The 26,467-nt window shown below is 56.2% G+C and overlaps 1 protein-coding gene across 1 annotated transcript; it reads right to left on the reverse strand.

The window, feature by feature from the left end:
• Positions 1-972: 972 nt before the first annotated feature.
• Positions 973-26,440, reverse strand: IGHMBP2 (immunoglobulin mu DNA binding protein 2). Its single transcript, XM_079930763.1, has 15 exons — positions 26,312-26,440; positions 24,424-24,593; positions 21,221-21,404; positions 20,918-21,015; positions 19,021-19,184; positions 17,338-17,538; positions 15,128-15,275; positions 10,621-10,795; positions 7,739-7,921; positions 7,334-7,452; positions 6,716-6,810; positions 5,646-5,769; positions 4,135-4,965; positions 2,495-2,667; positions 973-2,041 (listed from the first exon to the last, which is right to left on the reverse strand). The coding sequence occupies exons 1-15, from the start codon at positions 26,395-26,397 to the stop codon at positions 1,844-1,846; spliced, it is 2,949 nt and encodes a 982-aa protein (XP_079786889.1). The 5' UTR covers positions 26,398-26,440; the 3' UTR covers positions 973-1,843.
• Positions 26,441-26,467: the final 27 nt, after the last annotated feature.

A 26,467-nucleotide genomic window follows, 5' to 3' on the forward strand; every position in this document is an offset into this window, starting at 1 on the left:
GCAGAAAAGCTGCCACCGTACCGCTCAGCAACCATGTAACGATGCTTCAAACGCAGACACCTCGTGACCTTGTAGCCATGCCCACGTTTCCCACCAGCCTGGGCCCTCAAGGGCAGCGGGAGCTGCGCCTCTACACGAGGCAGTGCCCTCTGTGCTGACATGAATCATCACCAGAACGTGTGTGGCACTTAAAAACACAATGCACCCAGGTCCCCACTCCTTCCTCTTCCTGAAAAATTCAGTCCTGCAGCCACTTCACGGGAGCCAGTGAGGAAGGCGCCCACGGAAGGGGCAGGAGGAGGGGTCGTGGTGCAGAGTGGGTGTCGGGCCTGGGCAGGGTTGGGGCGTCCCCACGAGAGGGGGCACAGGGAGGGCCGCCAGGCGGGGGTGGGGCCCAGCACTGGCAAACGCAGGGTGGTGAAGCGTGTGGGCCTGGCGGGAAGGACAGGCTCCATCAAGATGCTGGATAAATGGCATCTGGGGGGTGCTCCTGAGGGAGACTGAGGCCAAAAACCCAGACACCTGAACACCAGTGGCTCTGAGGGCCCCGGGGATGGGAATGACGATGGGGCCGGGAGGGTGCAGTTGGTGACAGAGAAGGAGCCAGACCGATGCCCGGAGGCCCCGTGCAGGCCTGGCCTCTTCTCCAGCGGCAGCTCTAGGCAAAGCGCTGTCCTCAGTGCTGTCCTTCCTTCGAGCCGGACCCTGTGTTTTCCTCTCCAGTTCACAGTGCTACACCTGCCAACCCGAAACTTTCATTCCAGTTGGTAGAAAATCAAGCAGGACAGGTACGTTTTCTCCCCCTTGTCGTTTGTCCCCAGGACAAGAGCTGCCCCGCGTGGCCGGCGCCCACCTCCCCGCTAAGGCCCCGAGTGTCCTGTGCTCACCGGTTCTCAACCACTTCGGAAAGTGATGCTTTGAGCAAAGAGGGGAAGAACGAACATCGGAGACACATAACACACATACTGTGGACAACGTGCACATATTTTTATTTGGTTTTTAAATCACTTATATCCCTTTGAAACACAAAAAACTCTGAGGATAAAAGAATACATCCACCTGGGGTTCTCTTCAATGAAGGACCCGGGAGGACACCTCCGGGGGCTCTGGGTCTGCAGGGGTCAGCAGCGCCGGCGCTCTGGGGTGGCTCTTTCCCGAGACCGTCACCAGGAACAGCGCCGAGGACGGGCAGGGGCCGGCCCGGGAGCCTTTGTAAACCACACCCGGGCCTGAGCTAGGGCCTGCACAGCAGCAGAATGGTTAGGGCTGTCAGGTCAGGCTGGGGCCACTGCAACCACGAGGGCACAGACAGACGATGGCCTCGGTGAAGTCACAGCCCCAACGAGGGGCGAGCCGTGCACGGGGGCACGCAGGACACATGCCAGCTCCGAGACGCCACCTGGGCGCCCTCTCCCCTGACGGGCTGAACGCTGGCCAGCCCTGACGGCGGGGACATCACTTTTACGGAGTTTGAGGCCCAGGCAGGGGTCCGAGGGAACAGAACCTTCCCAACGCCGGAAGCAGCAGCCCGTGATTCCGAGGGCGGGATCTCGGAAAATGGCCTGGGCCGGGAGTGAGGAAGGGGACGCAGCAGTCCAGGGCCTTCCCTACAACAGCCCTGAGAAGCAGCCACTGGCCCTAGCTGTGCCCCATGGCCTCTCCACCGCGACCCACCACATCAGAGCAGCTCACCGCCCCCGTCACCGGGGAGACAGCGTGGGTCTGCCTGTAGCACCGTCGCCAGGAGCTGCCGCCAGGGACAGAAAGACGCCGGGGGCAGCGCCGCTCACCGGCAGCCACAGCTTCAGACACAGAGGCGGTGCAGGCGGTGGTGTTCCCAGCCTCACTTCCCCTTCTCCTTCCTCTTGCCCCTCCGCTGGCCGGTCAGCTGGTCCAGCTTCTTGTCCAGCCTCCTCTGCAGCTGGGCCCTCTTGGCAGGGTCCAGGGACCTGTCCTTGGTCCCGCTGCCGGCGTAGAGGACCCCTTCCCGGCTAATCCTCTGCCGCGCATGGGCACGAGCCCTCTCCCCACAGCCGTGGATCTGGGGGACACAAGAGGCAGTGCTGTGCTGGGGGTGGAGGAAGAGGCCCCCAGTTCTGCCATCGCAGAGCCTGGGGGTCAGGAAGCCCCAGCACCAACCTCGGAGGGACTCCCTACCCTTCCCGCACATGGACCCTCACCTACAGGCTCCCAGGGGTGGGGGGCAGGCAGGGTCCACACCCTCACAGGGCTGGCAGCTAGAGCCCAAAACCCTTCCTGCAGCCCTGCCCAGACCCTCCTCCGAGCAGATGCCAGTGCAGGGCCGGCTCCCACACCTCCCTGGCAGGGTGATGTCAATCTGCTTGGCGGTGACACACGCACAGGCCCACAGTCTGTATGTGGGTGACACACGCGCACAGGCCCAGTCTATATGGGGTGCATACACCCAGGATCTGTGTCCTGGAGACAAAGCCCTGCCGCCCTCCCCACTGCCCGAGCCCGGGGGTCCGCGTACCTCGGGCAGGTGGTGGCTGAGGCAGTAACGGCGGCCGCAGTGCAGACAGAGCTGGCCCAGGGTTATGACGCTGGCTGTGCACTCGGCGAGGCCGCAAGTGTTGTCAGCCTTGATGGCGGCCGAGACCAGGGCGTCAAAGTCCTCCCCGGCGGGCAGATCTATGGCCATGGGTCCTGAGGGGAGAAAGGCGTCACCCGAACAGGCAAGGAGAAAGAAGTCGGACCGGAACTCTCCCACTGGGCCCACGTCTGCCCTATCGGGCAGCTGCGCCCGGCCTCCTGCTTTCGGGGCCACAGCGCGTGAGCAGATGCACCATCGAGCTGGGTCCCTCACTGAACCGACGACTACTCACACCAGGCAGTGAAGGCATGAGTCTCCGGAAAGGGCTGGCCGTGCAGGGAGCAGGCCTGCACAAAGTTCATCCTCTTAAATCCAGAGAAGCACTTAAATGTGAGAATGCTCCTTACCTCGTTAAGTATAAAAACCCCGAACTACCACGCCTCCAGGGTAATGGTCAGATGAACTCCTGCACGTTCACCGGCCAGGGCTAATGAAACCTTAATGTTCGTAACCAGGTGTGTGAAAATCTTTTACAGTTGTAGGAAAATGCTCAGAAGAGGAAGAGAGAGACAATTATAATATGGTCGTAATTCTGTAATTACACCATAATTCTGGCTGCTTGAAGAAGCGTTTCAAACCCCAAGCAGTGCCAGCAGCTGTGAAATGGGGTGATGTCTCCCCAGGGCGCTCGGTCCTCAAGTGGCCATGCCCACGCCTTCCTCTGGAAGGAAGCCCAGTTCCTCCAGTCATGCCTTCCTGGCCCCCGTCCTCCATGGCAGTTACATGTTCTCAGTGGGGTTTAAACAGGAGGGAAGCATCTCCTTCCCCCGTCAGAGTGTCAGCTCCCACAGGGCGGAGGTGGCGTCCGTCTTGCTCACTAGCGCAAGGCTTGGCACACGGAGGTCGCTCGCTAAATGCCATGGAGTGAGTCCAGACGGACCCTCAGGTGCAGGGAGGCTGCTTTGAAAGCTGAGAATTTCGCAGCTTTGCGCACAGGCATCAAGGGATACGGGGAACGGGACCGCCTTCGCGGTCTTGCCAAGAGGGAAGCGGCTGTGACAGAGCTCACCTAGGCGTCTACAGAAAATCCAGACCCTGGACCTTCAATCTCAGTACGGGACGGGGGTGCAGAGTAAACAGGCCCCGGGCGCCCCAGCACAGGGCCAGCACAGCCCGGGATGCGACAGCGGAGTGCGCGGCCCTGCCTGGGACCCCGCAAGCCTGTGGAAGGAGCGCCGTTGCCGGAGCAGGGCGCTGCGGCTGCCCCTCCGTTCCCAGGGGCCCCGGGCCCACCCCAGCTGCTCCTCCGGGCCCTTCACCTGCAGTAGAAGCTCTGAGGGCTCCCTACCTGCCGGGCCCTAGGCGAGGCCCCGGGCACACAGAGGACACTGTGACTAGCACGGAACTCAGGGAACTCAGACCACACCGACTGAAACCGGGCACAAAATGCAGGATTAGGGCGGGGTCACCACCGGGAAGGGGTCCTGATTCTTTCGAGGGTGGCAGGTGGGTCTGTGGTGGGGCAAACTCCCCAGTAAAGGGGACGCCACGCCTGTGTTCTCGCGAGCCGACCAGCTTACCTTCTGCTTCTTTCTTCTTTTTCTTTTCTGGTAACTTCCGCGGCCCGGAGCCCGTGGCCCGCTGCTCCGGCTGGCTCCCCGCCCTCTGCAGTCTGTCCAGGTGCAGCGCCTTCAGGTCCGGCTGGCCCCGGCTGCTCTGCTCCCCGATGGCGGGCTCTGCCTGCGCAGGGCTGGGGGGCTCTGGACACAGAGGGGCTTTGCTGCCAGGCCCTGCCGGGGTTGCTGGAGCCGCAGGGGCCGCTGGGACCCTCTTGCTCACGGTGATGAACCGTTCCTTCCCCTCCCCGGCACTTTCATGCCTCAGCCCGTACTCTTCCGCGATCTGATGGACCCACATCCTGTCTTGCGAATCCAGGGAGGCAGGGAACTCTAGCTGTGTCTTCTCACTCGCCACGAACTCCGTTATCACAGCCCTGAATTGCTCTGCGCCATCTCTGCTCCTGGCCCCCTCCCGGCCGCCCCCGTTGAGGCTGAGCTGAGGCTGGGCCTCGGAGGACAAAGGCGCCGTGCCTGGCTTCTTCCGACCCAGCGCAGCCCCCGTGGGCTGCCTGCTCCCGGGAGCCCTCCTGGCCGTCGCGGCAGAGCCGCGGGTCTTCACGTCGGCCTGGCCAGGGCCCTGGGCACCCTCACGGGAGTAGTTTTCAGGGACGATGTCGTCGAGATACTCAAAGGCTGTGCGCACCTCCCCGTGCTCTGTGAAGTAGTCCACCAGCGTCTTCAGGAAGGCGTGGCTGCTGACGGTATGGGAATCGCAGACCACGGCCACGTGCCGCCGGGCGCGGGTGACGGCCACATTGACGCGCCGGTTCTCGGCGAGGAAGCCAACCTCACCTGCACACGAGCCGGGAGGGGGCGCAGGGAGCAGGGACTAAGGGCTAGGAAGGCAGGTCTCCCCCCATCAGCGACCGTCACCCGAGAAGGACCACGCGGCTCCGTCCACCCCCACAGCCAGGGGCCCCGTCACTCAGCGCCCACCCCTCAGCCCCCAGCCACCGTCTAGGACCGTCCCACGGCCCCACCTGGAGCTCTGGCAGCTTCCAGACTGCCGCTCATTCCCAAGCCGGTACAAAGTCCTCTCCCTAAGCCCAGACCCAGGACACAGCCCAGGGCTGCAGCTGCGGCCGACACACGAGGGAAAGCGCCAGGGACGTTCCAGTGTGTTCTTCCCCCACCTCAGCTTATCCCCTCCTCTTATCTGTTGCCAACCTCGTACTGGAAACGACTCACAGAGCCCGTTAACTAACAACTGTTTCTGGGTACAGCTTTCTTACCAGATGGTACATCCACACGCCCTGGCCGCAGAAGCCATGCCCTGAGGCTAAACTGGCCTGGAGGCCAGGAGACAAGCTCTGGGCTCTTGGGCCCCCTCTGCAGCAGCGTCCCGGTCTCCCCAGCCACCCCACTCGGCTTGCGGGACCCTATTTCCCCGAGCAGGGATCGACCCTGGGCCCTGGGCAGGGAAAGCGCCGAGGCCTAACCACTGGACCACCAGGGATGTCCTGGCTCCACACCTTTCCTGTTGGATCTGACGAAGGACAGGATCACAGCCTCCTTCTCTCGGCCCTGGAAGCCGTCGACAGACTTAATCTCGAGCTCCGGGTGCCTGTGCGTGAGGCTCTGTCTGAGCAGGTCCACCTGAAACACCAAGCGAGGCCACATATCACAGCCCAGGTCGGGGCGGCCTGGACGTGCTGCCGTTCAGCCCGGCGGAGGCCTGGCCCTGCAGAGCTGCCAGGCCCCAGGGAGGCCCCGCAGGAGCCTCGGGGAGAAGGCTTCCGAGGACCGCTCTTCCCACGGGCGTGCGCACGACAGACCAACACAGCACACAAACGTGGCAGCTGTGACCCACACCCCAGCGCTGACGTGCGTGTCACCATCTCGCTTGGCTCAGACATCCCCACGTGCGACGCCTCCAAACCGGGACGGCAACTGATCAGCCTCAGAATGCTTTGAAGCAGGTACGTCTTTCCTACCAAAGCAGGCAGGCTTTGCTTCACGAGCACAGAGGCACGGAGAGGGGAAACGGCAGAAAAGCCCAAGAGAAGGCAGCAGACGCCTGTTGTGTCTGCTGGTCCCGACCCATCGCCTTCTCCAGGCGACAGCCGCGCCCCCGACCTTCCTTCAGGCAGCCTCCGGAGCAGCGCCAGCCCCGTGGTGCCCCACGAGCCAGAAGGCTGACCCCAGGAGGGGCGAGGACCCCTCATCCCAGCAGCTCAGGGACGGGACAACCTGAGCCGGACCGATAAGACTCAAAGCTGAGACTCCCGTGGGAAATGCCATAAAGAGACAGGCGGCGCCCCCGGGACCACCCTGGAAGGACGACGTCGTGCTGAGGCTGCCTGGCCCCCGAGGGCAGGCCTGAAAACGCAGCCGACACAGCAAACCAGGCGAGAGCCCAGGATGGGGCAGGGGATGGCATGGCAGGCGGAAAACACGGACAGGTGGATGGAGGCCGTTGCTGAGGTCATTTGAGCCCTGGATCCAGTCAGGATGTGGTCAGTTCCACCCTGGAGCTTTCGTCCTCTGGCCCCTCTGGGGCGGCAAGTCGCCCCGACACACAAGAGACAGCGAAGCCCCACACCTGCAGGTTGTACGGCGTGATGATGGCGATGTCGCCGGCCTGGACACCGGCGTCCACCAGCGCCTGGACGTGCAGGCTGACGAGGCGCACTTCACCTGGAGGGAAATGGACGACTCTTCAGCAGGAGGCGGGGCGGCGCCTGTTTTTTAAGCACTTTTCCATCTATGACGACAGGCTGCTCTCACACTGGGCCTGACGCCTGCAAGCCAACAACCTGGGGCAGAGGGGCCACCAGGCCCAGCAAACAGCGCACAGGACCCACAGCTGACGGGAGTCTCCTCTTAGTGGAAGAACGGCCGTGCGACCCATTGACTGGCAGCCCTGTGAGTGAGCCAGGGTCGCGTCCCAAGGCCAAGCCAGGCCGCGCCAGGCCACTCGGTTCTGAACGAGCACACAGGACGCGGCCTGGGCCCACCCGCTCCCTTGACTTGGGGCCGCCCACCCGTCGAGAACTCGACCTCCCAGGGCGTCTGGCTCAGGACCGCCGCCTCAAGGAGCGCCGCGCCGTCGCCTGCTCCCCTTGCTCGCTCCACTCCTCTCTGACGCGGGCAGCTGAGAGGGGCTTCGATCTTTAAAGAGCAGCCCAGGGTCGTTTTGGGCCTCTGCAGGCAGGCTCACCAGGGTTCCCTTTAGACTGCTCATCCTCGTCCTCCAGCTCAAACAGCCCGCAGCCGGCCGTGTCCAGCAGCAGCAGGGGGACACCCGTCTCCTCTGTGGCAGCCACTCCCGGGAGATCCCTGCACACAGGTGAGACTGAACACACGAGGCCCCGGCGACAGAGCGGCACTGGGGTCCCAGGAACAGAAGCCCCGCTGCCCTTCTCCCCCAGCTGCCCCTCTCCCCCGACAGGCCAACGGGCGGTGCAGAGAGGGCAGAGAGCAAGGGACCTCAGACTGCAGGAGCCCGACCCAGCTCTCCAGGACAAGATGCAGAAATCCGTCTCAGAAGCGCCTTTCACGCTCAGATCTTTGTGGAACGTGGTTCCGGTGACACAGGGGACGGGGGTGTAGCCGAGTCACTCACCGCAGGAGGCGCCCGGCCACGGAAGGGTGGGTCGTGAGCTGGCCGTGGTACAGGGCCTCCGAGGCCCAGCGCGCGATGGCCTGGTGCATGCGGTACTGCACGCTCAGCATCCGCACCGACCTGGCGCCATGCCCTTCCGCCAGGCGCTCCATCAGGCTCAGCGACAGCCCCGCCAGTGCGGCCCTGCCCCAAGGAGAGGACAAGGAAGGAGGGTCTGAGTCCCGAGTCCAGCCTAAACCAGGGGCCAGGGAGGAAAGCAGTCCTCAAACCTCAGCACGCAACCCACGCCGCCCACTTCTGACCTAGAACTAAGGGTGCGGCCCCTCAGAGGTGCCCACGTCCTAATCCTGGGACCTGCAAGCATGTGACCTCAGTGACAAAGGGGAGGAGCAGAGATGGGAGATGATCCCGGGTCATCCGGGAGGGCCCACGTCATCACAAGGGCCTCCTAAGAGGGAGGCAGAAGGGCCAGCATCAGAGAAGGCGATGTGACAAGAGAGCCCTGAAGATGCTGCAGAGCCGGCTTTGAGGACGGAGGAGGGGTCACAGGTGAGGCAGGCAGGTGGCTCCAGAAGCCGGGAGAGGCAAAGGCCCGGACTCTCCCCCCGGGGCCTCCAGAAGGAGCCAGCCCCGCCCACACCTTGATCTCAAGCCGCAGAGGCTGATTCTGGACCTCCAGAACTGTAAGGTAACAAAGCCCCGTTGCTTGAGTTCGTGGTAATTTGTTACAGCAGCTGAAGGGAACTAACACAGACAAGTTTTTGAAAATTCCAACACACTCCGGCCGTCAGGAGTCCACTACTAACAACAGGAGTTGCTGGGTGCTTCCCACGCACCAGGCACTGCTCTGGGCACTTGACACCGATTAACTCGCCTCATCCTCACACAACCTGAGCCGGTTACTGGTACGCTTCCCTTGTTCCACACGAGGAGAGTGAGGCCAGCCCGAGGCCGCCCAGCCAGTGAGCCGCAGAGCCAGGACCAGGTCAGGCGGCCAGGCTCCAGAGCCTCCTCTCACCACGGAGGGAAAGTGCCCAGTGTTACCCAGGCATCCGTCCTCCCTCCATAACTGACCAGGCCTCTGCAGTTAACGCTGTTTAATAAAGGTACCAACCAAAAGCAGCGCCAAGGACAGGAGGGGTGAGGTGACTACCAGCCCCAACCACAAACCCAGAAACACCCAGCACGACCCCACAGACAGACTTCCCCCCAAATCACCCTGCTTTCTCCACAGACACCATACGGTGCCCCCTCCCCGAGCCCACACCATCCACCCAGAGACCCGCTTCCCAGGACCCCCCGGGCCTCCTCCGGAACCAGCTGCTGAATCGATGCCCCCGAGGCCCCGCTTCTGGAGAGCATCCGAGCCCCTCCCCACGCGCACGCCCGCTCCCACCAGGACGATCTTCCAAACCACGTTCCCCCGTCTCCCACTCTATTTACCCCACGCTCTGCGCCCTCACTCTGAAGCCCCCGGCTGGACGCCCCTTCCTGGGGGACCCTGACCTGCACACCCCTCAGCTCCAGGGTCGCCACTCCCCTCCTGCGAGCTCCACCGACGGCCTCCCTCGCACGGACTGGAGAAGACCCTCGTCTCCAACAGCAGCAGCAGGGAGACGTCTGCTCATCTGATCTCGCGGGGGCCTCAGCCTCTGGGAGCCACCTCTGGACCTGGGCGTGGGAGCTGGCCCGGAAGAGGCCAGTTTGCTCAGGGACGCCAAGTGCCAGGCCTTGTCCCCAGGCCTCACAGGCCTCACACTGCCGCTGGGAAGTAAACGATGGACTGACACACACCACCACCAGGAGTGCCGAGTGCTGACAAAGCCAGGCGAGCGAGCCGTCAACGGGGATGACAGAGAAGTGAATGAAGGGCGGTCGGGGCCCGACACCCGGGGAGGAGGGACGGAGGGGCCCACGTGGCTGGAGCCCTGGGGGTCTGCGGACGGGGTGAAGAGGCCCAGTGGCGGCAGCAGGCCGCACCCGGGAAGCAGTCACACCACCAGGGACTGACTGCTGCGGCCCTACAGCGGCAGGAGCGCAGTCCCCTGAGCCACCCCTCATGTCCTCAGCAGAAGGACGTGCCTGCAGATGAGGGCCAACGAGCCAGAGCCAGTCACACTCCCCCGGGACCCCCGCGCGAGCGCGCACCCCCACCTGCCGCCCCGTTAGAGGACGTCAACTCGACAGGCAGGGACTGAGCACGCGCCCGGTTCTGGGGCCACAAGCATGGACACCACTCGACCCCCGACCTCAGGGAGCACACGTCTGACCGAGCTGCCGTCTGAACGAGCAAGTACAGGAGCCCACGGAGGACGGCACCCCCGGCGGGATGAGAAACACCACTGCTCTCGGAGCTGCTGCCCGGGCGGCCTCACGGTGTGACCACCCAGCTCACGCCAGAGCCCGCACGCCCAGGGAAGGACCCGAGCTCAGGGCTCCCGCTCCCGCTCTGCTTCGCCCGGGGCACCTTTTACAGCCACCCCTGAGAGTGAAGCCCGGGAGAAGCCAGCGGCCTCGGCCCCAACCAGCTTATAAATGACACGTCTGCTAGCCGCTCTCTAGTGACCTGGGCTGGACGGCTGCCCCTCCCCTGCTGGCCGCGTCCCCTCTTCTGGGATCTGTGAGTCATACATCTTGAGTCCCTACTTCCTCTGTGCGGTGTAACTGAAACCGCGCCTCCGATCAGGGGGACCCCAGGCTTTTCCCTCCGCCAAAGTGGGGGCTCAGACGCCCAGGGAGCCACCTGCCCACCACACATCCTTAAGTCAGCACATCGGCCAGGCTTCCCAGCACCTCCAGGACCTCCGGCTAAGCCCGGGGCTTCTGGGCTGGGCTTCAAGGGATAGACACAGGGGTGGCAGCTGGGGGCGGAGGGGCCTTACTTGTGAGAGAAGATGGTGGGGGGCAGCTGCCTGTGGTCTCCGGCCAGGACGCATTTCCTGGCCTTCAGCAGGGGGATCCAGCAGCTGGCCTCCAGGGCCTGGGCACACTCGTCAATGACCACCATGTCGAAGTGGCCTTCTGGCAGCAGCTTCAAGGGGCCGTCCGAAGAGGCACCTGGTCGAAATCAGAACCGTAGCCTTTACAGGATGCACCGGCTGCAGTCACCCCAAAAGAGCCACCAACAAGCCACTGTTTCATCATCTAGTCTTGTATTAAGGCTCGTGTAATATGATTGCACCTTGGAATAAAACCTGGGCAGGACGTTCCGGAGCTCACGGTTCCAGCCACTCCACGTGTAAGTGTGAAGCAGTGCGCCCCTGGTCACGGCCACTCCGTTTCATTCACCAAAATCAATCACCGCTTTGGGGCTGGGACCCCAAATCCTTGGAAGGCTGTCTTAATTCTAAATGTAATTTCTGTATCATTTTCTGAATTTAGAATTTAGTTAATTCTCTTCTTAGGTGTTCTCTTGAACACACAGAAAATGAACTGCTGGGCGTTCACCCAGAGGAAAACCCCTACGTACCAGCAACACAGAACCACTGCACCAGTGCCTCCTCTGTGGAACACAAGAGCCGTACAGTGGAATGAGGTCCAGTGTGGGCGAGACCCGGGGCCCGCGCCCACGCTCACAAACAGCGGTGAGGCCTTGGGCAAGCCACCCGACCCCTACAAACAGACTGTTACACACACCACATGCTAGCAGAGCACGGATGCGTCAAATAACACGTACTGGTTACCCAGATGCATATATAAAAACGTAGCACGTGCTAAATGATACGTATCAAGTGCCTACCACAAGATGAGAGGCTCTAACAGACGCTACACATGTGAGTTCTTGCCCTTTTCCCCTAGACTAATGACGCCACGACGTATATTATCTTATGATTAAGACCTACATCTCGATAACTTTCCTGAGCCCGACTTTTCAGAGACGGTTAGGGAGCCTGTCTGCAGAGAGGGCAGGATCTGGACGGGGCTCTGGGTGGCTAAGAGCTGTGCCCGGGTTACGGCTGTGACTTCACGCTGCAGAGGGAAGCGCCTCTAGGAATCTCATTCCAGTTCCCCAGTCTAACCAGGAGGGACCTAAAAGGCCACATGCTGACCTTGCACGGAGGGGCAGCTGTGATTTCCAGCGGGTGCTGCACTGAAGTCAGTCAGAGAAGAATGTGAGCAGAACCGGCTGGATAAGGGCCTCTGAAAACCCCCTCCACCACCAGAGCAACGAGAACACTGGCAGAACTGGCAGAACCGACTCTTTCAGAACTCCAGAAATCAATCACACGCTTACAGCAATCCAGGAGTGTATGCTCCGAAAACTGACTAACTCTGGGCAAGCAGAGTGGGCTCTGTGGCATTCCTGGGCACAGGCACTGCTCCCAGCTCTGTGCTGGCCCTGAAACCAATGGCCTGCAGTCACAGTGAAGAGCAGCGGCCTGCCCCACTGGGGACAGAACTCCTTCGAAGCCACGCCCCCAGAGAACTGTCACTGTCAGACTTGCTGCTGGTTCCCTGGAAGGTCCCACTCGCAAGACTGTCTTTATTTGACCTGACTTGGAGCTCGCCCTGTGCAAACAGCCCCTCCCCAGGGGGTGTCAGTGGGAAACAACCAGAGGCCACTGTTGCACACGAGTGCTCTCGGAGGCCGAGGATAACAGCTGGCGCAAAGCAGGATGACCAGAAGCTTTGAAGGAAAACCTGGGGAGTGAGACGTCTGTGGGCTCTGAAAGCTCCGACACGTGGCCGAGAACCTAGAAGCCACACTCGTGTAAGGGCTGTGTGCACACTCGGGAAAGACCAGAGGAGGCCCTACGCACTCACCTATGGCTCACCTTGGGGCTCTGCGCCCACAGGAGGTGAGGGTGAGGGAAGTCTGAGAATGACGTCCCGCCAAATAGAGACTATCGATAAAGACACAGAAATTATTTAAAAAAAAAAAAAAGTCTGCAGTTGAAAAGTACAATAACTGTTATTCACTGGAAAGGCTAAACAGCAGATCTGAACAGGCAGAAGAATCAGGAAACAGGCCAACTGAATTATTCAGTCTGAGGAACAGAAAGAATAAAGAATGAATCCCATGACCAGCACCTTGAAGACCATCAAGTACACGAACGTGTGCATAATAGGAGCCCTAGAAGGAAAGGAGAGCAAGAAAGGGGCCAAAAGAATATTGGAAAAAATAATGGCTGAAAACTTCCCAAATCTGATGGAAAACAATGCACACATCCAGGGGACGCAACACATCCACGTGCTTAACCCGAAGGGAGCACGCCGAGACTCTTACCACAGTCAAGCTGCCGAAAGACAAAGAAGGAACAGCAGGAGAGAAGCAACCTGTCACATACAAGGGATCCTCAGTAAGACTAACCCTGCGTTCTCAGCAGAAACCACAGAGGCCGAGAGGCAGGGGTGACACAGTCAAACACCTGAAAGGAAAAGGCTGCCAACCAAGAACGCTACGTCTAAAAACAGAGTCACTCGAAAACAAGAGGAGAAAAAAGATAATCCCAGGTAGAGAAAAGCTGAGACCTGCCCTTCAAGAAATACTAAAGGGAGTCCTTCAGGGTGACGTGAAGAGCCCTAGACAGTAACTCAAATCCACACCAAGAAGCAAAGAGCACCAACAGAGGCAACTCCATAGGTAAGTACAAAAGACAGTATGAGAGCATTTTTGTAATTCTGGTTTTGTCCTATCTGATTTAGAAGGCAACTGGGTGAAACAATAACTACAAAGTCAATCAGAACCTGCACTCCGTTCCCTAGAGTAGCCCCCATGAGACGCTGTGTCAGACAGACCCTAAGGTAACCCCCTCCTTGACCCTGGCCCCCGGTATTCACACTCGTGGAATACCCTCCCCTTAAGCGTGGGCCAGACCCGTGCCTTGCTTCTGGCCAAAGGAATAGAGCAAAGATGATGGGGTGTCACGTCATGGTAACATTACAGAAGACTGTAACGCATCTTGCGACAAGACTCTCTCACTTGCTGGCTTTTAAGAACCAAGCGGCCACGTTAGAAAGGCCTAAAGCAGCGAAGTGTGGTCTCCAGCTGCAGTGGCTATCTTTATACCAAAGTAGACTTCAAAAAAAGAACACACTAGGGATACAGAAGGTCATTTCATAATGATAAATTGGTTAATTAATAAAGAAAACATGACGTTTACGCCCCAAGTAAAAGAGCTACAAAGGCCACAGGGAAAACGCTGACAGACTCCAAGGAGAAATAAACGAACGCGTAGTTACAGATGATTTCAACACCCCTCGCTCGGTGACAGGACACACAGACAGAACATCAGGAAGATACAGACTTGAAAGACAGTCATCAACCATTATAAAACGCTGTGACAAAACCAGACAGCCCATTCTTTTCCAGTGTACGTGGAACATTCACAGAGACCACATTCTGGACCATAAGATAAGTCTCAATGAAATGATCCAAGTCGTACATAGTACGTCCGCTGTCCACATGGAATTAAATTAGAAATCAATGATAGGAAGCTATCTGGAAAACCTCCAAATATTTGGAAAGAAAATGACACATTTCTAAACCATCATGGGTCAAAAACAGAAATTAAAAGGGAAATGAGACAATATTTCACAATGAATGAAAATGAAAACCAATACATCTGAATTTATGGGATGCCGTGAAAACAGTACATGGAGAAACACTTACAACACTAAATGCCTATAGTATAAAACACAACGGGTCTCAAATCAATACAAATCAATGACCTCCGCTTCCAGCTGAAGAAAACAGAAATTGAAGAGCAAACTAGACCCAAGTGAGCAGGAAGAGGGAAATAATAGGAACCAATGCCGAGATCAATGAAACAGAAAACAGAAAAATAACATAGAAACCCGGTGACACCAAAAGCCAGTGCTCTGAGTGATCAATAAATTAATAACCCTCCTGCCAGAAGATCAGGGAAAAAAGAGAGGATACAAATTACCAACATCAGGAACAAAAGAGGTGACATTGTTACTGATGCTATAGACATTTTTTAAATAAGGAGTTATTATGAACAATTTTATGCCTAGGAATTGAACAACTTAGATTAAATGGGCAAATTCCTTGAAAGACACAAGCTCACTCAAGAAGAGACACCCTGAATATCCTATATCAATTAAAGAAGTTGAATTTGCAGTTAAAAACCTCCCTACAGGGAGTCCCCTTCCCTGGCAGTTCCGTGGTTAAGACTCGGCACTTCCACTGCCATGGTCCAGGTTCAGGCCCTGGTTGGGGAACTAAAATCCCACCAGCATGCAGTGTGGCCAAAAAAAAAAGAAAAAGCCTCCCTACAGAGAAAACTGCAGGCCCAGAACGGCTGGAATTGGTGTGTTCTACCCAATTGTAAAGACAATTCTACCAAACTCTTCCAGAAAACCAAGGAAGAGGGCACACCCCCAGCCCTCTTCGAGGCCACACGGGGTGGAGGCCCATCCCCTCACCTGTGTTTGTCGAGAGGACCACGTTGGCCGCCACCAGGCTCTCCAGCATGGCTGCTTCCTCCCTCTCCTTCAGCTCCTTCCTTAACACCTTGATTTCATTTCGAAAATTACTTTTCTCTCTTTTATTCCGGGTCTTTTTGCTTTTTGCCTGTAAAGAAAAGCAAAGAAAACATCATAATTCTGGCTCGACTTTGCACTTATTTTAGCTCCTTTTAATTCACAAAATGCTTTTATTTCTCATCAGTTGGTCCACTCATGTAAGTCCCTTCAAAGGCGCTAAAAAGTCAAAAGTCTTTCTTGAAGGAGCATCAGATCCTCACAGGTGACACCCTGACTGGCCTTAGAGCCACTGTCACCTCCACAGGGAGAGGGAGGAAGGGAGAGTGTAGGTCCTCCAAGAACCGTAAGCTCAGCCGAGCCCAGGGGTGGGAGCCCAGCCCTACCCTGCACAGTCATCAGACATACTCCTGGGGAAGAAAAAGCACCTGCTCGTGCCAGGATTGGGGACTTAGTTTATACAGAGAGAAGCTAAGCTTCTCTCACTATTCCACATTTGTCAAGAGAGTAAAATATTTTCTTCAACCCCCAAAATGTCTACCTAGACCCTGACTTACTTCCATATGCAAAAGACACGTAACCCCTTCCTTATCTGTGATTTCTGCTTTGGAGAAGGGGTTTTAGCCGGAATGACAGGAAGGAGGTGTAACTTACAGAGAAGAGAACTCTGAAAAGCATGGACTTTTTTTTTTTTAATTTATTTTTGGCTGCATTGGGTCTTCGTTGCTGCATGCGGGCTTTCTCTAGTTGCGGCGAGCGGGGACTACTTTTTGTTGCGGTGCGCAGGCTTCTCATTGCGGTGGCTTCTCTCATGGAGCACGGGCTCTAGGTGTGCAGGCTTCAGCAGTTGTGGCACACGGGCTTCAAGAGTTGTGGCTCGTGGACTTCAGTAGTTGTGGCTCGCGGGCTCTAGAGAGCGGGCTCAGTAGCTGTGGCACACAGGTTTAGTTGCTCCGCGGCATGTGGGATCTTCCTGGACCAGGGCTCGAACCCGTGTCCTCAGCATTGGCAGGCGGATTCTTAACCACTGCGCCACCAGGGAGGTCCCAAAAAGCATGGATTTAAAAAGGAACAAGAAAATGAAATTGGGCTTCCCTGGTGGCGCAGTGGTTAAGAATCCGCCTGCCAGTGCAGGGGACACGGGTTCGAGTCCTGGTCCGGGAAGATCCCACATGCTCCGGAGCGACTAAGCCTGTGAGCCACAACTACTGAGCCTACACTCTAGAGCCCGCGCGCCACAACTATTGAGCCCGTGCGCCACAAATACTGAGCCCACGAGCCACAACTACTGAAGCCCGCACGCCTAGAGCCAGTGCTCTGCAACAAGAGAAGCCACCACAATGAGAAGCCCACGCACCGCAACGAAGAGCAGCCCCCGCTCGCCGCAACTAGAGAAAGCCCGCGCACAGCAACAAAGACCCAACACAGCCAAAAATAAATTAATTAAATAATTTATTAAAAAAGGAAAATGAAATCATCCACATGTGTGACAGCGCGAATCACATCACTGCAAATTCCTACAGCGCCTTTAACCTTCAGTAACATGCGTGTGTCCTGTTCCCACTATTCCACAGATCCGTGGGGAAGGCTGAGTCTCTGCACCAGCCCCCGACACGAGGAGAGAAATGTGAGGCAGTGAGATGGGCTGGCGGTGAGCAAATACAGGGCAGGACACGCGATTAAGGGAACTGGGGGCGGACGTGTAAACTAGAGAACCAAAGAGCTCGAAAGTTCTGAACTGCACGAGAAAACTCCATCTCAGATTAACCTATCACCTACCTAGTTCTCTTTCACAAGGATTACACCATGTTTTATATTAATGGACTAGAAATTTAGGGAGGATGCATATTTTCTGAATTTTTATTTTCAGGCTGCTTTTTTTTTGCTGGTCGATATTATCCAGCCAACATGCCAGACATAGGGAATCCTTAAGAGGAATATTTTTGCAAGACAATTGCTCGCCTCTTCATGAAACTATCTTGAAGACAGGTGAGTCCCTGTTCAGTGCTGAGCACAGGGGCAGTCCCAACGTTCAACATAAGTACATGAATCGGCAAAGGCCAGAGAAAAGCAAGAGGATACAGTGTACTCCCGGCAAAGACTGCAGATCACGAAACCACGCGCAGAGCAGACGCCGGCTGAGAGCTACTCACGAAGGCCTGGTCGATGTCCTTCCTGATGTCAGCCACAATCCGGGTGCCGTCACCCCGCGCCAAGACCGCGTCCAGGGAGTGTTGCTGGACAGACTCCAGGAGCCGTGCGGGGTGCCCGAGGCGCAGGAGCCTCTGCTTCCACTGGGCCAGCTGCTCGACCAGGTTGTCCACGGCGATGTTAGAGGGGGCGCAGCACAGAACCTGGGGAAGCACAGCGCAAACTCGGGCTTGGTGATTTCTTTTTTAACGAAATCACTTAAGTTTCTATTAAGCAAATGGAAAGTCCAAAAGTTAAAGAGAGGAGGGTGGAACGTGCGCAACCAGTAACGTTACAGTGTAAACGTCCGGCTGTAAGGACGGATGCAGACAGTCTGCAGGACATGAGTTACTGGAAACTGACACAACATCTGGATACTAGACCTCGGGTCTTAAGAACCTGTTAGGCTCCAAAGGACCAGAAAGGATGCCCGGCAACTGGAAGGAAAGGCCTCCAAGTGCCCTGAGATAATCAGGGCTGGGACACCCGTCTCATCACCCATCAAGTCACTTTATCGTCTGACAAAGCGGAATGAGGAAAAGCCTTCGTGAACAGGCTCAATCTTGCTTCCAGAACTGCAGTCTGGCTCTTAGGAGGGGGTGCAGCAGGAAGGGGAGGCAGAGAGCAGAGTCCCCACCCCATCTAGGTGGCCAAAGGCGGTCTGCACCAAAGCGTGAACACAGGTATCTCCTGTTTCACTGTTTCCTGAAACAGAGGCACCCAATTAAACCATCAAATCTGCTCCCTGCCAGTAAGTCATCTTTCACCAGCTTTTCTTGGTAAACATCTTGCCAAGACAGTCATTTGCAGGAGACCATTGGACGTGGCCTTGTAACCAACATGGATCTCCCTGCAGGAGCAGGGGCTCTGGGGAGAGTGTCGCCCGAGTCTGAGTCCTGGCTCTGCCACCCACTGTGGAGGGACGGGGCCCGAGACCATGGAGTCCCCGCACCCGGGGCTTCTGTGAGGATTAAAGGGGCGAACTCTGGAAAGACTGAGAAACGTGCCTCGTTCGTAGGAAGCACCCAGGAAATGTCAACCTGCAAATGTGGACCATATTGCTCTAATTCTTATCCTTATCCAACGTTTACGACCCAGAAAGGTTTTCTAAAGAGCTTTCCATGTGCTCAGAATCCACGATGACTTGTGTTGATACAGATGAGGATGAAAGATCCTTTCTCAACCATTAAAAATCTACGTGAACAACAATACACGATATCACATTCCACATCTCGGAAACTGGTAACCTGCACTCTGCACAACTCACCAGACCCCCTGATCAACCAAAACACTTCTGTCTCCGGGAACTGGCTGCACGGTCTCCTCCTGAACGGCACAGACAGTCCCTGGTCACCTGCACGCCCGGCATGCCCAGCAGGGGTCTGAGCACAGAGCATGGGTGCTGAGCAGACGCGGCTCCTGGACTGTGGCCTGGCCGACAGTAACCCAGACCTCACCACCCCAGACCAACAGTCCCAAGCGCTGTCAGAGACTGAAAAGGGCCCAGCCCAGTGCTCAGTCAGTAAACACTCAGGAACATTGCCAACCGAGTCCCCCAGAGCCCAGGCTGGGGCCCTGCTGGGCACCTGCGAGCGCAGCAGACCAGAGTGAGGGGTGCCGGCGGGGACACGGTGCCCACTGCCCACCTTTGAGCCCTGTTTCACAGCTTGGAGAATGATTTCAACCACAGTGGTGGTCTTCCCGGTGCCAGGAGGCCCGTGGATGATGGCGAGTTCCTTCTGGGACAGCGCAAACCAGACCGCTTCCTGCTGGGAGGCGTCCAGAGTGGCGTTGTAGAAAGTCAGGGGCGCTGCGGAACAAGCGACAGTGAGGACCCAGCTCCCCGTCACCCGGCACTCCCCGCCCCTGACCCCGCGTGTGCCGACAGAAATACGGGCTGTAACGGGGAGAAAGCCGGCCCTCCCCAGGGGTCGGCCAGTCAACGCAAAATCAACCTGCTTTGTTTTCCTGGACCAGGAATCTGCAGACTGTGGCCCGCAGGCCAAGCCCAGCCGGCCGCCTGCTCGGTGAGGCAGGTGTCCCGGGACACTGTCCCCAGCAGCCCGCCGTCGCACCGGCCGGCACAGCCTACAATGTTTACCATCTGTCCCTTTATTGAAAAAGTCTGCCAACTCATGCTCCAGAATAACAGCTTCTTGTAAAGTAAATGTTTCTGGGAACAGATTCATTTCTACCATAGTGGCCCTTTCTAAGCGCCCGTAAAACGATGAAAACAAACAACAATTATGAGCAGATCCAGGACCATGTTTCTGTTCTGAATCTTCCATGGCCGATTCTAATGACCTGCTTCGTAAGCTCCGTGCTCTGAGAGCAGGTGCCGCTGCATCCAGCCTCGCACCCGCAGCCTCCGCCCCGCGGTGCCCGCAGCAGAGACGAGCGCGCTGACCCCCACGGGCATAGGGCGCCGACCCGGAGGTTAAGACGGAAAGAGACTCGGAGAGAGCAACGGAGCATCCGACCCAGAGCTCCTGCGTGTTCCCTTCTCCCCTGGACGCTGGCTACAACCAGGGCACATCGTGTTCCTTGAAACACAGCAAAAACAATGCTAGTTCCCTTCCCAGCTCATAGTAGCCTCTCGGTAAACAGTTGGCAGAAATAAAATCTTATTGAAATGTGAGTGCTTTTGGAATCTGAGAAGGTACAAAGCAGCCCTGAGCTAAGAGCCAACACACCGCCAGGGTACGAGCACCGGCGTGACAGGAAAAGGGTGTGGGGCAGCCCTTGTGTGAGAATGACTGAAGCTATACTGTAAAAACCAGCCAAGTCCAACACCTACGGGGTGGTTCAGTGACGGGCAGCTGCTTGATGAGGTGATAAACTCCTCTCAAAATGAGCTTCTCCAGGACACTGAAGGAGATGAGAAATTGCCCAGAGCACCGTGAGAACAGTCGGGGGGGGGGGTGTACATGGACACATGCGTGTGTCTGTATGTAAGTCAGACTGTTCCATGTGGACGTGGAAAAACAACTAGAAGAATGCACACACGCACCAGTGAGGCTCACTCTAAGCGGCAGGTTTTTGAGTGATTTCTTTCCCTTGTTTATACGCTTCTTTATTTCCAAACGTTCTATGACTAATACACGGCACTCTTACAATTAGAAATAAACTGTCTTCAATTTACAGGATACTGAGAAAATAATCAAATGCACTTAGAACTGAGACTTTTCAAACTATAAAAAAATGCTATCGAGCATGAAGCATGATCAGTCATCCTCTGTTCTCACAGGGCACTGGGCTAGAAGAAATACCCTCGCATTTCAAAACAAAAATATTCGATATTTAGATATATTAGAAAGAACATCATAAAAAAAATGGAATGAACTACTTCTTTGACGCCGTGTACAGGAAAGAGACTTAGACTTAGTTCTAGCAAGTCACACAAAGAAGCTTATAAAAAGACACTAAGGTAGATTTCTTCTCTCTGTACATTCTCAAACTCTTGCTAAAATGGCCCAGGGTCTCACTGTTCGAGATCCTGTCCATGGTGATTTCAACCAGAAAAGGAAAACCACAAGCTCTTACGTATCTCACTGGCAGGGCTGGGGTCTGATCCGCCGAAGAGGACCTCTGTGAGCGAGGACGCGGGGCCAGAATGATACTTCTTTAGGGTAATCAGAGTTCTGCCAAAGGAGAAAATGAAAATTAGGAGCTTAGTGAAAACCAGCAATTAACCCAGCGCCCGAGGCTCCACGCGACGCTGCTGCCCACCACCTCCCATGAGGGGCACGCGACCGACCCCAGACGGATGTGCCTGCCCTCTTCTGCCCAGAGGAGGGAGGTGTTTAAGGAAAACGTCACATGTGACTTCCAGTCACACACACTTACTTTTTCAGTCGCTTATAAGTGACGTCGTTGGCAAGTTTTAACAGCCTGTAGGAATGCTCTTGGTCCAAACTCAACTGTAAATCATGGGACTCGTCAAAGGCCACGGTGACCCACTGCTGGGTGATCCGGGTCAGGATCCCAGTGGCCAACTGACTGTCTTCCTCATACAGACCCACTATGTCACCTACAGAAGCAAAGACCAGTTACATAAACGCTGAACAACGTTAAACGTGAATTACTTCATATAACAAATTCCAGCATATTTCAAACATTGTATCTGTTACTTTCATTAGAAATGAAATCAATAAAAAAAATACTTTTAACTAACATCATATGTGAAAATTTACTGGAGCTCAATGAACTGTTTAAAACAAACATGACAGTCAATAAAATATTTAAAGTCTTCCTCTGTGCCCAGCACTGTTCTGGGTGCTGGTCTATATTAGGAATAAAACACGGTCCTTGAGCTCACGTTAGGGAGGAGAGGAGCAAATACGAAAACCTACCAGGGGTCAGAGCCAAGGGCTTTAGTTAAGATGAAGTGCAGGGGCTTCCCTGGTGGCACAGTGGTTAAGAATCCACCTGCCAATGCAGGGGACACGGGTTTGAGCCCCGGTCCAGGAAGATCCCACGTGCCACGGAGCAGCTGAGCCCGTGTGCCACAACTACTGAGCCTGCGCTCTAGAGTCCGTGAGCCCCAACTACTGAAGTCCATGCGTCACAACTGCTGAAGCCCGCGCGCCTTATAGCCAGCGTTCCACAGCAAGAGAAGCCACTGCAATGAGAAGCACGCGCACCACAACGAAGAGTAACTCCCGCTCACCGCAACTAGAGAAAGCCCGCGTGCAGCAACAAAGACCCAATGCAGCCAAAAACAAATAAAATAAATGTATTAAAGAAAAAAAAAAAGATGAAGTGCAGCAGAGGGTGGAGAGGGACGAGGGTGCCATTGCAGAGTGTGTGGGAAGGGCCTCTCTGAGGGGTGACCCGTAAGCAGGGTGGGCCCTGGAAACAGTGGGGGCCACGAGCTCACCTGGGGGAGAACATTCCAGGTGGAAAGGGAACACTGATGAAGGAGGGAGAGGGTGGTTTGTTGCCCACTCAGCTGGGCCTCCCCACTCCTGCGACAGCTGTTTGGTGATTCACCCATCACCAGGCGAGTCTGAGAGGCTTCCCCCGATGCCGGGACGGAGCACACGACCCACACCCGAGCCAATCAGGGCTTCCCAAGCCCCCTGGCCAGTGACTGGCTCAGGGATGGACAAGGGACCAAGTCAGAGCCCCTGAGATGTGGTGAGACTTTTGGGTGGACAGCTGGAAGGATGCCCTCACCCTTCCCAGCTGGACCAGAAACTGGAGAGGACGTGAGGGCTGAAGCTGCTACCACTTGGGGCCTGAGAAGGAAGCCAACCCAGGAGAGGGCGGAGCCGAAACACGGAGCGGAACTAAGCCCAGGTGACCTCCTCTGAGCCGTGCAGCCACCTTCCAGCTATCACAACCCATGCGTCCCCCTCCTGTTCCAGCCCATCTGGCTCGGGGTTTCTGTCACTTGAACACAGACAGTTCTGACCAAACAAGAATCCACGCTGAGATGCAGCCAGGGCCTCCCACATACTCACACCCCATTTATTCCGAGTCAGAGTACGTGCCACACGTCAACCAAGCATGAGGCGTATTCTTAGTCCCAGCTGTTTTCCTTCTAGGCAATGAGTTTCATCTGCATCTTGAATCTTTTCTGTCTCCCGCCCCAACTTTTAAAGACAAAGAGCAGGTGGCAGCAGTGCCCCTGGGCCCGAGGTCTGGTTCTGTGCACGGGGACCTCCGTGAGGCTGAGTGCAGGCGACCCCGTCCCGACTGTGACTTCCCCACCGGCTGCCCTGAGTAGGGTCCCACATTGCAGAATTCACACCTCTCAGCTACAGAGCCTTAAAACTGCTCTTCAGGAGACAAAAAACTAACAACCCCACCTACGTTTGATCAGAAGCCGAAGCAACACATCAGATTTTCAGCTCCACACTTTTTCACATAAACAGCTGACTTCCTGTTTATCAGCTATTCATCAACCTCTCAGGTCATTCACTCCGCAACACTTACTAACTGAACACACACTATTCCTTTGGTTTTCAGAGTTTACAAACGCCCTGCACATTCAGTCCCACCCGCTCATCCTGATGGCGAGGCCGAGAGCTCAACTATAATCCCCTTGGTTCTGTTCTTCAGAGGACACGTGACTGACTCTCGGCCACTTAACAGCAAAGTGTAAGACCTGACTCCAAACCAGCAGCTTCCCCTCCTCCTATCTGTCTCCAAACCCAGCCCGTATTCCAAAAACTGTGGGGCAAGAGTCTAGAAAATCGAAATATGAAACCAACAAACTGTCACCACCAAAACAAGGCAGAGAGACTTTTCTAGTGGAAGTGCAGTGTTCGGCAGTGTTGCTCTCTCCCAGTTTCCAGGTCTGATCAAAAACAAGCGTCCCAGGGATTTCCCTGGCGGTCCAGTGGTTAGGACTCTGCGCTTCCATTGCAGGGGGCACAGGTTCGATCCCTGGTCAGGGAACTAAGATCCCGCATGCCGTGCGGCGTGGCCAAAGGAAAAAATAAAAAATAAAACAAGCATCCCAGGTGTGAGCTTAAGAAGCTTCTTCTAACTGCCCCTCCTTTCCAGCAGAGCTGCCACAAGTTTAGCCAAAGTATCCTTGGCACAAGGAAGGTCTGGGAATACACAACTACACACGTTGAACCATCTGGACCAGGGCTACTCAAGAGACATGTGAGAGTCATGTGTAATTTTACATTTTCTAGTAGGCATATTAAAAAACCGAAAGAAACAGGTAAATTTAATCACGTTTTACTTAACCCAATGAAAAATATTATCATTTCAAGATATAATCAGTTTTCAAAGACATTACTGTTGATATTCTAAATTTTTTGCACTAAATCTTCAAAATCTCATGCGCATTTTACACCAGCAGCGATCACTAGCCCTATTGCGAGCGTTCAATAAGCCCGCGTGGCTAGTGGCTGCCAGTCTGGGCAGTGCTGCTCTAAACTACCAAAAAGCCTCGTAACTGCTGAATTTCTAAGTGAGAGCTTTCCATTACAATGCTTTATTCCCCAACTGGTCGTATGTGACCTGGTCTTTACAAGCCACATCTGAAGACAGCAATACTCAAAGTCCACCTATGTCAAAAATGCACAGACCGGAAATAAAGCTGTTACTGGGAAGCACAGCTGCAGACATGCATCTCCTGGGCTCAAAGGTGACCAGCAACCGTCCGTACAGCCCGGTCCGCTGGCTGGATACCTGCAGCTTCAGCAAGCAGACGCCTCGGCTCTGGAGTTCTTTCGGAGAGACACTTTCCTGCCAGGACCTGGGAGACACCCAATGTTGAGACTTCAGTATTTGTATTTTACCAGTTTTCACTTCCAACCGTGCAGGAAGAACAGATGGAAATCTCTGCACAGGCACGAAGGGTGACCAGGGAAACTCCAAAACTGCCCCCCCTCAAACCTGCCCCCCCCTATAGCCCCAGCGCGATCTGTGCCCTGCTCCCAGTTTCCCAAGACAGAACCTTCGCTCATCTTCACCTTCTGTCCTGAGTCCTGTGTGTCGCTGAGTCCCACCAGGCCCCTCCCATTTGTACCCAGAATCCACCCCTGCCTCATCCTCGCCGCCATAGCTTTGGTTCAAGCCCACATCACTGGCCGTCTCCGGACTAAACCGAGCTTCCTAGCTTCCTTATCTCTGGGTTCTCCCCAGCCAATCCCAGCAGCAACATCCAACAGATCCCCCCTAAGATGAAAATCTATTTACCTCTCTGACCTGCTTAACTGCACCGAGGCCCATCCTCTGCACAGGAATATCATACAATCTTCTCCACAAGGCCCTTCCCAATCTGGCCCCCGCCTATCTTCCCATGGGTGCTTACTCTGTACTCTGAACCGTGCTGAGCACTTGACTTAGAGATCACTGTGTTCCCACCTCACTGGTCTGCTGTGAGAATGATCTCATTTTACAGATGAGGTAACTAAGGCTGCAAAGTCATCCAGCCATAAATCATGGAGCTGGGATCCCACTGACGTCGACAGGACTGCAAATGCTCTTAACCATCACGATCAAAAACCTCTAAAACAAATCCTCTCCACTTGGGTAGCACAACGGTTGAGTGCAAACTCTGGGATCAGCCTGCCTGAACTCAAATCCTGGCTCGACCTGTGTTACCTGGGGCACATGACTTAACCTCTGTCTCAGCCTCCTTAGACATAAAACGAGAATTACAGTAACCAACTTCGCAGAGGTGACGTAAGGTTTAAAGGGGCTGATGTATGTGGGGTGCTTTCACAGGCCTCAGTGTCATCTCTCAAAGTTTCAGCCCTACGGAAACAAGTCTGGCTTTCTCAGGGCTCCACCCTCGCCTGCAGGGCTGCCCTTCCTCCCCACAACTCTTCCAGGAATATCCTCCCCCGCCTCCACCTGAATCCCTATTTTTCTGCAAGCTGTGCTCAGGCACCACCTCCTCCACGAAGCCAGCCTCAACCTAAGGCTCCCCAGGCTCAGCTGTCCACCCTCCTGCTCCCACAGCACTTTGCCTGCACACACGGGTCAGCATCTATCACGCTGGGAGGGAACTGTTTCCGCTCCCACCTGCCCCTTCCGCTCAAACCCAGCCGCCAGGGGACCATCAGTGACTATCTCACTCGGGGCCTGGCACGGAACAGGCGCAGACACTGACAGAGGGGACGATGACGGAAGAGGGCTGAGAACACTTTGGGGATGGAAATGGGGAGAGAGGCAGGACCTACGAGGCAAAGTTCAGAGGGGAACTTCAGGGGGAGAACAGACCCTTCCTAAGGGTCCCCCAAACGGAACGGGCTGTCCCGGGGGTCGAAGAGGCTTCCATCTGTGTGGGAGGCCGAGCCCCTTCACAGCCGCGACCCGGACTCGAGGAGTCAGGAGGGCAAATCCCGACCCCCAGGCTGGTCAGGCCGAGCCCCCAGGAGGGAGGTCCGCCCGAGGTCTGAGCTGGGAGAGTACGGGGGCCTAGGGGAACCGCCGGACCGAACCCGAGGCCCGGGCCGGCGGCCGTACCTGCGCTCCTCGACCTCCGCGTCCCTCTCGAGCGCCAGCAGGTCCAACTGCTTGTTCACGAAGCTCTCCACGGTCGCCGACGCCATGGCCGCAGTCCGGCCTGGGCCCGGAGCAGCCGAGGTCCCGAGCCGCCGAGTTCCGGCTGCCGCGAGGGGC

The sequence above is a fragment of the Stenella coeruleoalba genome, assembly GCF_951394435.1.
Source record: "Stenella coeruleoalba genome assembly, chromosome: 8".
NCBI lineage: Eukaryota > Metazoa > Chordata > Mammalia > Artiodactyla > Delphinidae > Stenella > Stenella coeruleoalba.

Excerpts from the sequence above, each read along its gene's own strand:
- IGHMBP2 (XM_079930763.1), bottom strand. The coding sequence starts at position 26,397 with ATGGCGTCGGCGACCGTGGAGAGCTTCGTGAACAAGCAGTTGGACCTG. Across the intron at positions 19,185-20,917 it reads CAGCCCTGCCAGTGAGATAC|CGCCCCTGACTTTCTACAAC; the intron begins GTAAGAGCTTGT and ends CTTGTTCCGCAG. Across the intron at positions 7,922-10,620 it reads CCCACCATCTTCTCTCACAA|GGCCGCACTGGCGGGGCTGT; the intron begins GTAAGGCCCCTC and ends TCCTTGGGGCAG.